Consider the following 16,372-nt stretch of genomic DNA (forward strand, 5'->3'; position numbering starts at 1 on the left):
TCCTAGCTTTATTTACCAATTTCAATTTTCTTTTTTCCTTTCAATTAATCTTTTCATTTTCAGAATCTCTACATTATTATTAAGTTGAGGATTTTTGATATCTTGTTCAAGTTTTCTTTTAATTGTAAACCAAATTCACTGATTTGTTCTTTTTCTCTTTTGTTGATGAAAGCCTTTGGAAATTAAAATTTTCCCTTCAATATTAGTTTAGTTGAATTCTATAAGGTTTGATATGTCTCATTATTATCATCCTTTGATAAAATGAAATGTTCTAAGTTGTTTATATAATTTTTCTTTGATCCACCAGTTCTCTAGAATTACACTATATCTTGGGAGATATATCTGATTAAATTGGGCAGGGGAAGATAGGGTGAGGAGGAGACATTAAAATAAAAAGTATTCAGTAATTTTTGTTTCCCTTTAAAATGGCATTGTTTCTGTGAGTAATTGCTAAACTCTTATGTTTACAGGTTTTAATGTTTCACATGGGCCTGCAAACACACTTTTTATTAGTATTGGTTCTTTTGAGCAAATCATAAGACCATGAATTTAGAACTATAAGAAACCTGAAAACTTCACCCATTGACTAAAGGTTAACCATGAGCAACAAATATAATAAAGCATGTAGAAATCATGAAAAAAGTGATGCAAATTTTATCATCAACTAAATTTGCAAAAGGTACACAAGTGAGGCAATACAAGATTATAGACTCCTTTGAAAGGTTCCACTTCCATCTAAAATGTTTTATCCCCCATGTTCAAGGGTAATGAGCAATTAAAAATTTTAACTCATCGCATTTCATTATAGCTCAGTCAAATGGAAAAATGAAAAAATCAAGGAGCAAAGTATAGAGGAAATATTTTTAACAGCTAAGGTATCTTGACATTTTAAAAGCTTATCCTTACCTAATTTGGTTCAATTCAAAATGAAATTAATTAATAAATTAATTAAACACCATACAGGTTCCAGTTACAAAGTCAAGAGAAACTTCACTCTGCCCTCAAGAAGAGTATCTTAATTTATCATAACTACCAAGTCCTATTATCACAAATAAATTATTTTCTAGGCTACATTTTTAGTACCTCTAATGCATAATTTATCCCAGAAGTGGAGCAGGGGTTAAACTCCATCTTGAAACATGCTCAGAGATGCCATTTCTGGTTTCAGTGACTATATGAGTGCTTTGATACTTGCTTCCCACTATACTGTGGCACAGTGTTATGAGGACTTATTTTAGCATAGTGTGGAAAGCTCTGAGTGTGGTTCTTTGCTGTTCTCTTTCCCCCATGATCAATGGGGATAGAGGGAGATTAGCAAAAACAGGATATCAGTTTAAAGAAGGGACAATTTCCAAATTGGTCTCTCCACTTTTGACTCTCTTGAATGGCAAGTAGTGATCTGTTTTAATTCTTCCTTTTAGGTGTGGAGGTTTGGGGGTGGATAGTGGGAAGTAAGGAGCAAGCAGATTTTACAGTTAAAACAATGATCATATATACAGAAGAATAGTCAGGAAAAGCTGGCTATTTTCTAAACTAAAACTGCCCATAGGACATTTAAAGATCACCCAATTCTCTGCATTATTCTTCATTTAAAAAAGAAATGTGCTTTCATGGCTAGGAAATTTATTCTATCCTTTTATTATTTTTTTAAACAAAAATTCATTATTTCCCACTCTCTTCCCCAAGCGAACAATTTTAAGAAGAAAAAGAAATGCTCATAACAAATATTCATAGTCAAACAAAAAATTCTTACATTGGCTATATCCAGAGTAGCATGCTTCATATTTGGTCCTCTGGAACTATGTTCTAGAATTCTAAGCTGTTCAAACTTAATTTTCTTTACAATGCTGTTATTGTATAAATTGTTCTAGTTCAGCTCACTTCGTTTTATATCATTTCAAGAGATTTCCCCAGTTTTTCCTGAAACTGTTCATTTATTACTTCTTATGGTCCATTAATATTCCAGTACATTCAAATGCTATAATTTGTTCAGCCATTCCCCAATGGATGGACTACATCATGCTTTTGAAATTACTTCAATTTCTTTTTTACTTTAGTAAGGAATATAATCTAAAAAGATTTGCTACATTCAGTCCAATAATCACAATCTAGGATCCTGAGGAAGGTAGCTATAATCCTGAAAACCTCAGAGGATGAGGAAAAACTCTGGTGAAAACAGGAAAAAATGAATAAACAGTAATTCAAAAACAAAATTTCTATAAAGAAAACTGGGAGGCTTAGGAAAAATATGTAGTACCATCAAAGAAAGATATAACAATTCACTTAAAAGGGAGGGAAATTGCTGATTTTATTTATAAGCAAAATAAATTAGAGATATTTTCTACTTTATTTCCTGTTTGGACTCTGAAATAGGATTAATAACATAACTGAACTAATCAAAGTAGGAAAACTGAAGCCACTTAGATGTTAATGAACGTAGATTTAATATAACCATCTCTAAATCTAATAAAAGAGAAGCCAGTTTAAAAGACAAATTTAATGACAATCTGCTCCTATTCTATTATCATCTACAAAAATCATTATATTCATAGGATTTAAGACAAAATATTTATAGTATGTCAGAAGTACTAATTTTTATTTTAATTGATTGTATGGCCTCTGCCTACATCATTGTCATCTGTCAAATTATAAATAAAGGACAAGGATATTGTTTAATCTACTTGATACGAGGTCTTACATGGAACCAAATAAGTGTTTTTGATAAATGCTTTAGATGATGATCCTAATTATTGTTGGGAAAGGGCAACTCTATAGAGGTCTCTAGTCTAGCTCTAAACTGACTAGATTTGGCTCTAATCACCTCAAAAATTACAGACAGGCCCTATCAAAGATAGTTAATTGGTTCCATGGAAGAATAAGTCACCTAGACAGGCAAAATTCAAATTATAAAAATCTTAAAATGGGCTAATTAGGTCTTTCAGAGACTTCAACTCAATAATAATAATATCCCCCAGCTAGAGAAATCCAAGGCTTCTTCACCTTCAAGGAGCTACTTTATGTAGATATGCCTCCATGTAGGAAGTAGCCATGAGAGTGTGTGTGTATGAAACAGACGATCACTGATTTAGAGTATTATGGAACCCAGAAGCCACTTTATATGACCCTTTATTTTACAGATAAGAAAATAGTAGTTTGGAGAGGCTAAGTGACTTCACAGAGTTTACTATGTTCCAAAGGCAGGGAATTCGAATCCAGGGCTCCTTAAATTTAAGCCTAATATTCTATCCTAAACCATGCAGTTGGGGCTTGATATGCATGTCATTATTGCTTGTGTCTCTCTCCACAGCCTTGTTGACATGGTAGAAGACAACTTTTGTGCCTGGGTACACCAAGGGCCTTCCTAGCTTGTTTTCTAATTGACTTGAGTATTAAGTTTCTAAATCTTCTTCTCCACACCAGAGGACAGAAACAATCTGTATCTTCCCCTTACAATTTAGCAAAATTATGGTAGGACTTCTACTAAAATTTTTCCTGTGAAAAGATACTGGTAGGGCTAGATCATGTAGTAAAGAATATACAATCTATTAACAACTATTAGGTCTTGGAATGAATTTTAAACTTTTTTAAAACTCTCACCTTTTGTCTTAGAATCAATACTGTGTATTGGTTCCAAGGCAGAAGAGCAGTAAGGGTTAGGCAATGGGGATTGAGTTGTCCAGGATCACATGGTTAGAAAAAATTCGAGGCCACATTTGAACCCAGGACTTCAAGAATCCCTAGGCCTGGCTCTCAAGTCACTGAACCATCTAGCTGCCCCCTGTAATTTTTAATGTTCTTAAACTCAAATATCTTGAGATGCTGAAAAGTAGATTATTTCTTAACCAAAATTTAAAATTTTCACTGGAAAATCTCTGCAGTTTTCCAATAATCTTTTCTGCATAAAACAAACAATATAGGTGAATATGAGATTTTAAAAAGCCAATTCTAACTTTCTTCTTGAAAGTAAATAAATACCATTGACCGCTCCCTGCAGTCATAGAGCCATTAAGGAGAAGAGTTAGGAATCCTTTCAATGGATTTCATTCCATCAGAGGCTCATTGAGAACTGGAACCACTGACAAATCAAATCTGCAGCAATGTTATCTTTTCCATAATTGATTACCTGCTTCTGCTTCACCTCTACCCCCAAAAGTGTTTTTGTACATTAGAGGAAAGGGAGGATTTGTTTCCTTCTAAAAGGAAACAAATAAATAGTTCATGCCTATCCCCAAATCACAAAATGAAATCCAAATGTGTTTCTATCAAGTTCTAGAATACTCTACCTCAACTTCCTTCTCCTACTTGACACTCATTCAAAAGAAATATGACTAGGGGAGCTAGTAGCACAACAGATAGAGTGCCAGGCCTGGAGTCAGGACTTGGGTTCAAATTTGAACTGAGACATTTCCTATCTACGTGACCCTGGGCAAGTCATTTAACTCCAACTGCCTAGCCACTACCACATTCAATTCTAAGTAAAGGTTTAAAAAAAAAGAAAAGGAAGAAAAATATGACCTCAGGTTATTAGAAAGTGAAAATCAATAGTTCATAAAGTCATCCAAAATCTGACAGTTATAGGATCATTTTAAGCTTTTTCCAACTTCAACTTCCACTACCCTTCATCAGAATCAAAAAGGATGAAAAGAAATCATACCTGGCCAACAGTGATGGTGATACATGAAAAAACATTTTTATCATTTAAAAATTAATTTCTGATTCCTACAACTAGGTTACAAAGAAGAGCAAAATACTTGCTCAGAAAATAAAACTTGGTAAAAAAGAAAGTACTCTCAATATGACTTTTACAGCACTCCAAGTTAACCATGGAGAGAAGCTTGCTCTAGGCAGTTAAAACCAGTGAACAAGTTTCAACTAATGCCTATCCTACTATAAGTAGGGTATCTATTTCTAAAATGAGTCCTCAAATAAAGTTTTAAGAAGTATATATGGAAATCAAAAGGAACATTGGATGGATAGGGAGCAAAATTTCTGGCCAGGAGTAACTGTTCTACCAGATAACATGGCCATCTCCATGTTGACAGAAAAAGTATATAACTGAAAATTCTTCTTTAAAACTCTGCAATAACATATGCATGTTACTATCATATACAAAAATGTCTATTCTTCATCAAAGGATTTTAAAGCGCTTTACGAACATTAATTTAACCCTCATATCACCCAAAAAATGGATATTATACATAAAAGATTATCTATCCTCTCACTACAGTGTATTTTTCAGCAGCACTTCCCCTGAGTAGGTCTTGCCCAAAGAGCCAATAAAACGGGAAATTCGCTGACAGTGCATATGCCACCAACAATCTCTGAAAAGATCAGACCTTCACCCACAAGAACCACTTCCTCTGAATAAACCACAGAGACTATACAGGACAAACCACAATGTATCAACTTATGTCTAACATAGTCTGATTACCAATTTAAAGTTTTTGGGAAGATCTGTATGAACACCTTACCTTCACAGTATTTTCTAGGTGCATTTCAGGATTGGGAACTCTCTACACTTCTTTCATATATCATAAAATATATTGCCCTTTCAAGTTATTATGAACTTATTTTTTTTAAAACCCTTACCTTCCATCTTAGAATCAATACTATGTATTGGTTCCAAGGCAGAAGAGTGGTAAGGTCTAGGCAATGGCGATTAAGTCTCTTGCCCACCATCACACAGCTAGAAAGTGTATGAGGTCTCATTTGAACCTAGGACCTCTCATCTCTCTCTAGGCCCAGCTCTCAATTCACTGAGCCACTCAGCTGCTCCTATGAACTTCATTAAACCACTATGCTTTCAATCACCTAATCTAACAACCCCAGAACTACCCTCTTCACTCTCCTCTATCTCCTTAATCCAATCAACGGTAAAGTTTTGTCAATGACAAATCTGTCTCTGAACCATCATTTACATCTCTTCATTTCTCATCAATCCCACTGCAGCCATCATGTCTCACTTGAAATCTATCAATAGCCTCTACCTTCTTCTGCATTCTTTCCCTTTTCTAATCCATTCTGCCCAGAGCCACCAGAGTAATACCTTCCTAAAGCACAGGTTGGAAAATCTAACTCCCCTACTCAAGAATCTTCACTGAATCCTTACAGATTCTAAGATAAAATATAAACACTTCAGTTTGACATTTAAAATCAATTTCTGGGGGCAGCTGGGTAGCTCAGTGGATTGAAAACCAGGCCTAGAGATGGGAGGTTTTAGGTTCAAATCTGGCCTCTGACACTTCCCAGCTGTTTGACCCTGGGCAAGTCACTTGACCCCATTGCCTAGCCCTTACCACTCTTCTGCCTTGGAAACAATACACACTATTGATTCCAAGACAGGAAGGTAAGAGTTTAAAAAAAAAATCAACTTCTTTTCAGACTTAGTTCATATTATTCCTCTTGAAAAACTATACAGTCCAGTCCAACTAGTTTATTTGGTGTTCCCTGAACTCACGTTTCATCTCCCAGTTTCATACCTTTCTTTACACAGGCTGCCTCCACGGCCTAGAATGTACTCTCTATTCATTACCGCTACCTCTTATATTCTTTAGCTTCCTAGGGCCCAACTCTGGTATCATTTTACTTCCTAATGAAGCCATTCCTGATGCTCCTCTAAGTTGTTATGGTGCTCATTTCTTCTTCAAATTACCTTGTATCCATTTATCTCTATATGTGTGGTATTTCTTAGAAGAATGTAAGCTCCCTGGGGACAAGAACTAGGTTGTTTTATCTTGGTATTCCAATCACTAGAATGGTACCTTACAGTACATAGTAGGTGCTTTATAAATGCTTGTTAAATTGAATTCTTTCAGATTCTAATTTTTAAAAAAACCACTATAACTTTCCTAAAATATAATTCTGACTGCTTAATCTAGGGAAGAGCTAAAAAAAGCCTTAACCTATGGGCAAGTCTCAAATAGCATTTCTTTCTTAAAACAATGTTCCTAAATGACTACAATAAGTCTTAAGGTTTCAAAAGAAAAAGCTCAAATTTGGAAGCTAACAAGTCTCTAGCATTAACAAATTCTAGTTTCTTTTAAATCCTTCCAATTCTCTCATAGACATGTTACTCACAATCTCAAGGCAAGAAAACTAATTTTTTACTGGTCAGTAGATTCTCAAGTCTCTCAACACTGGGAAATCACCCAGGCTGTCATGTGACTATGATCTCAGAAACCAAGGACTCAACATTCAAATTGGTAAAAGATCCTGTTTTGGTATGAATCTGAATTTGGTCAGCTGAACTGGTACATGCTGATAGAATGAGGTAAACTTGGTATATTTTCTCTCTTTTACCAAAAGTCAGTGTCAGATACTTGAGCAGCTTAGAAAAAGATGAAAACAAATAAGATGATTAGTTTCTGCACTCTGAAATATTGCTACCATACGATCAGGCAAACTAAATGTGACTCTAAAGCTCTTCAGCTTTTCATGAGCTCCCCTGAAATTAAAAACACTAACAAACTTATTTCAAAGATCAAATATTTAATATAGATGTAGAAAAACAAAATTTCTAGGTTTGAAGGAACCAAAGTGTAAGTCACTATGAGAGTTCAAATCTCATTAGTTAAATACATAAGAGTAACCTGTTCCTGTGGTTTTAATAATATTATATATCTTTGTAATGTCTTTTCAAGAGTATCTTTGCCTATATGTTGGTAAAGACATGTCCCCTGCCATAAGGATATATGGCCCTTTCCAACTATAGCAACATTTTCATAGCAGGTAAATACTGCAACCAGAAAACAAAATGTTTGTCTCAATTTAGACTATAACATTTATTAATTTAAAATAGTAATAATAGTACAAGAATACTATATTACCATTAAGATATAGTAGCAACCATTTGGCAAGTAACTCTTATTCATTTAACAATGAAAAATGAATACAAAGTATCACAAACAAAAATAGTTTGCATTTATATAGTGCTTTATTTAAAATACTTTATCTTCATTTTTAGCAAATGTGAAAGAGTTATTTGTCAGATGATGATCAGTTACTAAATACCAACTCATGGGATATAATGTTTAAGTAAAAAAACAGTTCCCTGCCTTCATAAAGCTTAAAATGTAGTATTGGAATAAGACACAAACACATATCATGTAGAAGTACATATTGTAGTTGTTATACTCAAAAGTTACAAAATAACACAAATTCTGGAGGGGAAATAATATAACAAGACTACAGGGATGGAGTAGTATTTGAGCTGGACCTTGAAGAATAGACAGGAACTCTGAGTTGGTAGATCTTGATTCAGATCCTGTCCCCAAAACCTTTACTAACAAGACAAAACCTCTCCAAGATTAATTTTCATCTGTTTAAAAATAGTCAGAGGGTGGGGTGAGGATGATATTTGCAGAAATAAAAATTGGATTGACCAGTAATTGTCAAGGGGATTAAAATTAGTTTTCTGATTTAAAAAAAATAAATAACTTGCGTAACTAAGTAATGAGATCATTTAGTAGACAGAACATGGGAACTGGAGTCAGGAAGACCCAAGTTCAAATCCAGCTTCAATCCAGCATGCCAATGTGACCTTGGACAAATTTCTTTCTTTCTTTTTTTTTTAAACCCTTATCTTCCATCTTGAAGTCAATACTGTGTATTTATTGGCTCCAAGGCAGAAGGTAAGGGTTAGGCAATGGGGGTCAAGTGACTTGCCCAGGGTCACACAACTGGGAAGTGTCTGAGGCCAGATTTGAACCTAGAACCTCCCGTCTCTAGGCTTGGCTCTCAATCCACTGAGCTACCCAGCTGCCCCCTTGGACAAATTTCTTAAGCTCTCTAACCTTATTTAAAGCACTTTGCAAACTTAAAAGAATTATAAAAAATGCTACCTATTGTCATCAACTGAATGGAATTGGCAATCACTTTTCTAGAATTCAGCAAGATAAACTATAGAATATTGTATTCAAAAACTAGGAGGTAGTTTAGGTAAGATTATTAATATGCTAAGAAGCAAAGAGATTTAAATACATCGTTTGGCAAAGCAAAAAACAAGTAAAATGAATGATAACCAGTTATAGCCCTTAGATATGTATAAACATACAAAAAGGAATAGAACTAGTTAGCCTGGTGCAGAAAGTGTAATATAAGTAACAGAAAAAACTTAAAAGTAAAGTTTGGGTTAAGTATCAGGAAAAACTTCCTGACTCAAAGATCAGATTGTGTATGGTTCAGTCTCCTCAGGAAGTGATGGAAGTTTCATCCCCTTGAGATACTTAAAATTAGACCTAACAAGGCACTAACAGGCATCCTGTTGGAATTATCCATTTCTGACCTAGAGCAGATCTGTTAACATACTACTACCAAAATATTGGCAATGACCCCTAAAATTGGATCTCGTAAAATAGATATATGAAAAAACTGAAAAATAACACTAATTACACACTATACTCAGGTTTTATATAATCCAGGAAACAAATATGGTCTGATTTTAACCAATACACCAAATGTACAATCACTTCACTTGATGACAGAAGTAAACAATTTATAATTAAAAGAATTCTAAACATTTAGGTGAATTGGTTATATTTAAGGACTTCAAATTTTAAAGAGAGCAAAATAAATATGGTGAATTCTTTAATTCAAAAAATCTTAATACCTACTACACATACACTCTGCCAGGCACTAAAAGACACAAAGATAGAAAAGATACAATCCCTACCCTCAAGGAGTCTAGCAGATAATAGCCACTAATAAATGTTTCTTTACTTGACAATCTAGAAGAGGAACTAGAAGATAAACATTCCAAATAACTTTTCCCTGAAATATCATTAAATATCATAACCAAAATCCATTAATAACTCATTCTATTACTCTGCAAAGATAAATCAGATGGTTAGTCCCAATGGTAATGAGTGCCTTCAGCTTGAGGCACCTCTGAAGTGGTGAACCTAGCATCTAATTTTTTTAACTTTTTTTAAAAAGAAGACTCCCACTTGGATTCAATATTGTGTATTGGCTCCAAGGCAGAAGAGTGATAAGGGCTAGGCAATGGGGGTCAAGTGACTTGCCCAGGGTCACACAGCTGGGGAAGTGTCTAAGGCAAGATTTGAACCTAGGACCTCCTGTCTAGGCCTAGCTCTCAATCCACTGAACCACCCAGTTGCCCCCCCCCAGCATCTAATTTTTATAGAATCATTTAATACAGAAAAGTATGTTGCTGTTCATTTGTGTCCAACCCTCATTGACTCTGTGAACTATAATGTCCATGGGGTTTTCTTGGCAAGGATACTGTACTAGTTTGCCATTTTCTTCTACAGTGAATTGGGGCTAATATAGGCTAAGTGACTTACCCAAGATCTCACAGCTAATTAGTGGCTAGGCCCAGGTCTTCCTTACTCTAGGCCCAGCACTCTATTCACTGATCATACACCTATTACAAACATTGTAAGGCACTGGCCTCCCAGCTATTCCACCCACAAGACACTCCATAGCCTCTAGGCATTTTCTATGGCTATCCCCCCCAATCCTGGAACACTTTCCCTTTTCCACTCCAACTACTGACCTCTCTGACTTCCTTTAAGTCCCAACTAAAATCCCAGCTTCTACAAAAGGTCTTCCTTAATTCAAGTACTTTCCCTCTTTTAATTATTTCCTATTTGCCCTGTACATAGTTTAGTTTGTATGTATTGGTTCTGTGTAATCTCCCATTAGAATGTAAGTTCCTCGAGGGGTGGACCTATTTTTTTGCCTCTTTTTGTATCCCCATTGCTTAGCACAATCTCAGGTACTTAATATATGTTTGTTGAATTAGAAAAGATTCAGAAGTTTTTAGTCTGAAAAGATGATACATATTATCTACTTTAAACCTATCATTTGAGGGAACTGAGCCCCAGAAACTGCAGTGTGCTATACTGAAAATACCATTGGATTTGGAGTAAAAGAACAATGCTTTGAATCCTGGCTCTATTCCTGGAAGCTGTGTGACCTTAGGCAAATTGCTTCAACTCTTCTGACTAGTTTCTTCATTTATATGAACAGGGGAATGGAACAGAGGACCTATTCCAGCTCTAAATCCTTTTGCATCTCCTCACCATCCCAAATTTCCTTTTAACCTATTTTGCAACAAACACGCAATATCTAAAGACACAGTCTGTAGAAAATAGACACATCAGGTTGGCTTAGGTTCAAGTCCTGCTTCTGACACACACTGGCTATTATGACCTCTCAGGGGCCCAGACAATTCCTTAAGTGGTTATTTTGTATTATATTTTGCATATACTATATATGTACATGTCTTCCCTGAAAAGCTCCTTGAAGCAAAGACGAAGTCAATTTTTTTCTTTGTATTCCGAGTACCTAGCACAGTGCTTGACATTTTAAGAAACTTAATAATTATTTGTTGATTGGCCAATTGGTTCTTTTTAGGTACCCTGCTTTAGCAGGAAAGCCACATCAGAAAGAAAACATAACAGAAATTTGTACATACTAGTGGTCTAACAAGAAAAAAATCAGAATAGAAAAGGTCTTTTCATTGTACAGGGAACCTCTACTATCAACAATCAAATACAATGTTAGTTTCTGAGATGTGCAAAAAAAAAAAGTTTTCATTAATTAAATATTCTAAATCCATGACCTAAATTACATTCTTAAATTTAGCACTTTAAAGTGTTTCATTCAGGTAACAGAGCTATCAAAATGCTTCACTGAATATTTACCTGGTCACTTTTTTTAACTTAAAGGAGAAACAGTTAACTATGAAACAAATCTATGTTAATCATTCTGCAATTAAAACAGGAGTAGAGTTCTAATGTTGACTTTTCAAATGACTCATTAAGTGAACTTTTTAAAAAGAATAAATTTTTTAAAAGATCCAAAAAATGAAAAAATGAAAATAACATGTAGGTGAAATTTTTTGGATGTTTTTTAATGCATGATATGGTATTAACTTTCTTGAAAGAAAAAATACTTTATAATTAAAAAAGCACTGATCTATAGGATTAACTCAACTGCTTTTTCCTACAACTAAGCAGACTGCAATGCTCCAAGCTTGTCTATATCCTCTTAAGTTTCCCACCATCAGTGCCCTTTGACCACCCTCCAAATTCTGCAGTGGCAGAAAAAGGGTTCCGGATGCTAAGAATCACGTAATTTTTAAACCATTTCTAAATTGGTTGTTGGTATTCTAAATAAGGTATCACTTTGTCAATCTCCACATTCTCATTACAACAAAACCAGCAAGAAGAAAACTGCACCTAAATAGAAGGATGGATCATAGTTTCTTCTTAGAAAGATAAGAGTTGACCAGAAATGGTTTTATCCCATATCCAAAGATAACAAGAAACATCAGTACATTGATCATATTTGGCTATCTCCCATTGCAGAGATCATGATAAAATATGTGTAAAATGCCCACTATGAAAATAATAGCAGTTTAAATACCACTATCTGTTAACCAAAGATGAAGGGACAGAGAAATTGTATGCAGACCTCAATAAGATCCTCCATATTAAATCAACATAAACTTTGATACTTGGTGAGAAGAAAGGAATATGGCACACACACAAAAAAATGAAAAACATTGACTGGTAATGAAAGAAGTCAAAGATTTGTAGACCAAAAAGAACTTACTCCTTTCCTTTATAATTTGAATACTTTTTTTAAGGAAAGAAATCAAAAAGCACTAGACATGGAGAGTATCAATTAGCATTAGACACAAAAAAAGAAACTGATTATATTTTGATAGAAAACAACTTGATAATTGTGAAAATCAACTGTCTAAATAGTTCAAACAGCAAAATTTCAAGATTCATATTTTTTAAAATTCCACTACTAAAAATTCTTGTTTGCTAATAATCACACATCACCTATGATTATTTCCCTTATTCTATTAAAAGAACTTTCTACTCTGGCATTCAAAATACATCTCTTTTACCATGGATCACTACATTCTCAGGGACAGCAGAAAGCTATCTAAAGAAATTGAAACAATTAGAATATTTAAGAATTAGGTGATCAGAAAAGCAGTCATCAAATATCTCCCAAGGACAATATTTGTATATTCTACCGCTCTCCAAATGAAGATTATGAAAGATAAACAGTCTAAAGTTTGCTAGGACACATAAAAACTGCAAAACAAAATAATTCTCATTTGTAAATTAGTTGTTTTTTTCTTTCCCTATTTCTTCTCAAATATACTATGTAGAAGAAAATAGAGCTATTTATCAAAATGGTCAGGATTGCAAGAAAATCAACATTTTTAGTATGTTCAAGGGTTCTTTTCATTTGTTTTTAAAGAAAAAGAAGGGAAGAAAAGAGAATGAATGAGTTAATATAACCACAAAGTAATAACAGGATACAACAGGGTTCTGGACATCTAAATTAGCCAATCAGAGCAGGAGCATAGCTGAATTCGATCCTAGTCCCAGCACGTCCCTACTAAGAAGAATAAAACCCTTATCTTGTTCAACCATGTGTCGACTGCCACAAACTGCAAAACAGCAACGCCCAAAGCCAGCCAGTCTGATTTTAGCTAGGGACAGACAGACTGTGCAGTCAGAAGCACCACAATGAAAGAACACGGGCTCACACACAGCTGGCCTGAGTGATTTTGCACACACCAGAAAACATACCACATACTTCAAATGTGAAAAGACCATAACTAGGTCCATGACCACTGTCAGTTTGCCAATCACTACAAACTTTAGTTGTCAGACACCTACCATATACCATCCGAACTTGTTTTGTAGTTGAATACAGGGAAAGAGGAGGTCACAGTGGGTGGTGCCTAGAGGAAGCTGGGAAGTATTCCCTACTCATGATCCTTAAGGATCCTTGGCACAGACGCAACCCTAAACCAGTACTTCCAGATTTTATCCCCAACACATTCAAATCAGTACTACAAGTCAGACTAAGTCAAAGTTGTGCAGTTATAATAAAACAACTATTCACACTACTATTTTAGCTAATAACTAGGGAGACAACACTTTCAATCGATATTAAGTAGTGAGCAAAAGTATGGTCTTTGGGAGAAAGAACTAACAACATAATAAATACCTAAGAAAACAGAATCCATACCGCCTCACTAATTTACCTATATTTTATAGTCCTCTGAAACTTAAAATAGTATCGTTAAAGATTTTGTCATATTATTCTAACTAGGATACAGAAACTTTAAATTTATACTTTGCCTGACATGCAATTTAGTTTAATGCCTACAAGAATCAAGTACTGTACCTGAATAACAAAGAAAATGTCTAAAAAAATGAAAATAGATGGGCAAGTTCAATCCCAAATAAGAACATCAAAAAATAGATCACTGTCTGTTAACTGTGGAGCATGAGTTGGTGGTCTTACACTCCATTTCTACAGAATTAAGCACATTATAAAACAAAGTAAAAACTACTACTAACACATTCATTGCTAATAGGGTTTTTTTCCCTAATAGCTCAACAGAAAAGGCAAAAATTGAATGAGCCAGGAAAACAATTACCCACTCACCCCTGAAAGTGATTCCCAGAAGCAAAACACCCTGAAAGGAAGAGGAACAGAAGCAAACTCAGGCAGCACAAGATAAGCCAGGTGGTTGCTCAAAGGAGACAGAAAAAAAAATAATTTATAGGAAATAGTCTCATTTTTGAAAATGATACACTTCAAAAAAACTTATGTACACAGTTTTAAAATGTCAGTGGAATGCTTTAGGTGAGTGTACATGTGACATAGTGGAAAGCATCAACAGGAAGAGGAAGTGCAACTTCAGTCTCTGGAGGAGCTGTTTTGGTATGATAATGGAATTCAGCTCTTTTTTAATCAACAAATGAGTCCAGCAATTGGGTGTAACTCTTAAAAGTAATTCAAACACTTTTTGCCAGTCCTATTGTTCTAACTAACCACAAGAAATTTAAAGATTAATAGGCTTGACTAAATTTGAGGCTTCTTTTATTGAACTTCAATAGTTTTATTGAACTTCAGTTTCTTTAGTGGTGTTAAAAAGTTTTTCTAGCAGAAAGAAAACTTCCAAAATAGAATTCTGATTCAGAACACAGAAAGAAAAACATGAAACTGGCACAGAACCCAAATATACTACATTTTTGTTCAACAGTGTGAAAAGAATCCAAAACCATAATGAAAAGAATATATGTAAAAACATTGTTAAAATGAACATGCCTAATTTTGCTACATCACATTTAAAGTTTAATTAACAATAAGAGGTATTTGCTGTCTTATCAACTCAGAAATGATCAATCTATTCTAAGTCTTAATAAAGACTAATAAATAAATTAGCTAGCATGTCCGCAGATGAAACAGGACATAATTCCTTTAGTGCTTATGATATTCTTTAAACTACATTTTCTTGGTTAATACAGCAACCAGAAATTATGGAAATATAGCAAACATGGAAACATAACAATCAGAATTTGTTTTTAACCTCTGTGGTTGCTTTACACTGACTCCCGACAAGATATATAGTTTCGTTTATCTGTAGAATTGCTCTCTAACAATTAAAAAACTGGACAAGTCAAGATTTAAGAGTATAAGATGGGGGGAGGGGTTAATGCTAAGTGGTTCAGTGGATTAAGGGCCAGGCAGGGAGATGGGAAGTCCTGGGTTCAAATTTTACCTGTGATACTTCCTAACTATGCGACCCTGAGTAAGTCACTTAAACCCCATTGCCTACCCCTTTTGCCTTGGAACCAATAGTATTGATTCTAAGACGGAAGGTAGGGGTTTTAAAATAAAATAAAAGATTAATCTCTAGTCCCAAGTCTCACACACGAGCTCAAAATATAAAACTGCCCACACAACTGGGTGACTGATATAGCCCCAGTACCCAGCAGATGTTAGGCACTGACCTTCACCCAAAGTGACCCCTCTCCGAGGGCTTGTGGCATATTATCTCACTAGTGGCGAAAACAAATCCAACCTTAATTTTACCTACGTGTCTCCCTGAGAATCAGAAGAGATTAGCTTCACTTTGAAAACTGAGAAGGTCCGCATCTTAAGTCACATTTCCCAAATGATTCCGATGGATGACTTAGTGGCTGAAGTTCAGGAACCTTTTATAAAGATGCAAACCCAACTCTCCCCAGGGCCTGTCAACCCTAGTGGTGATGAGGCTCTGGGAAATAGCCCACTACCAAGGACTGACCAATAAAAGGAGTTTCATACCAACCTGTCCGTGATAGTCGACTGTGTGCCACTCATTGGGGCCCTTGGCGAGAGGTCTTTTTTTTATCCAACTTGCATTTTACAACAACACCCCAGCTCCCACCCCACCCCCAGCAGGCGCTGCTCCGAGAGGGACGCCCAAGTCCAACTCCAAACTCTGGACAGTCATAGGGCATTCACAGAGGGATGGGGGAGAACGGGAGGGGCTTCTCCGGCGAGGAAGTCGGGGGGGGGGGGGGGGGGGAGAAGGGGACAA

General features: G+C 35.2%; 1 protein-coding gene across 3 annotated transcripts in view; it reads right to left on the bottom strand.

The window, feature by feature from the left end:
- The window catches only part of ARHGEF12 (Rho guanine nucleotide exchange factor 12), a 227,338-nt gene extending 211,094 nt beyond the window's left edge, over positions 1-16,244 (bottom strand). For all 3 annotated transcript variants that reach the window (XM_007494637.3, XM_056794216.1, XM_007494636.3), the window contains exon 1: positions 16,121-16,244. In XM_007494637.3, the coding sequence (XP_007494699.2) occupies positions 16,121-16,152 (32 nt within the window). In that variant the 5' untranslated portion in view covers positions 16,153-16,244. The remainder of the gene's footprint in view (positions 1-16,120) is intronic.
- Between the last annotated feature and the right edge of the window lie 128 nt (positions 16,245-16,372).

Source organism: Monodelphis domestica, chromosome 4, assembly GCF_027887165.1.
Source record: "Monodelphis domestica isolate mMonDom1 chromosome 4, mMonDom1.pri, whole genome shotgun sequence".
Classification (NCBI taxonomy): domain Eukaryota; kingdom Metazoa; phylum Chordata; class Mammalia; order Didelphimorphia; family Didelphidae; genus Monodelphis; species Monodelphis domestica.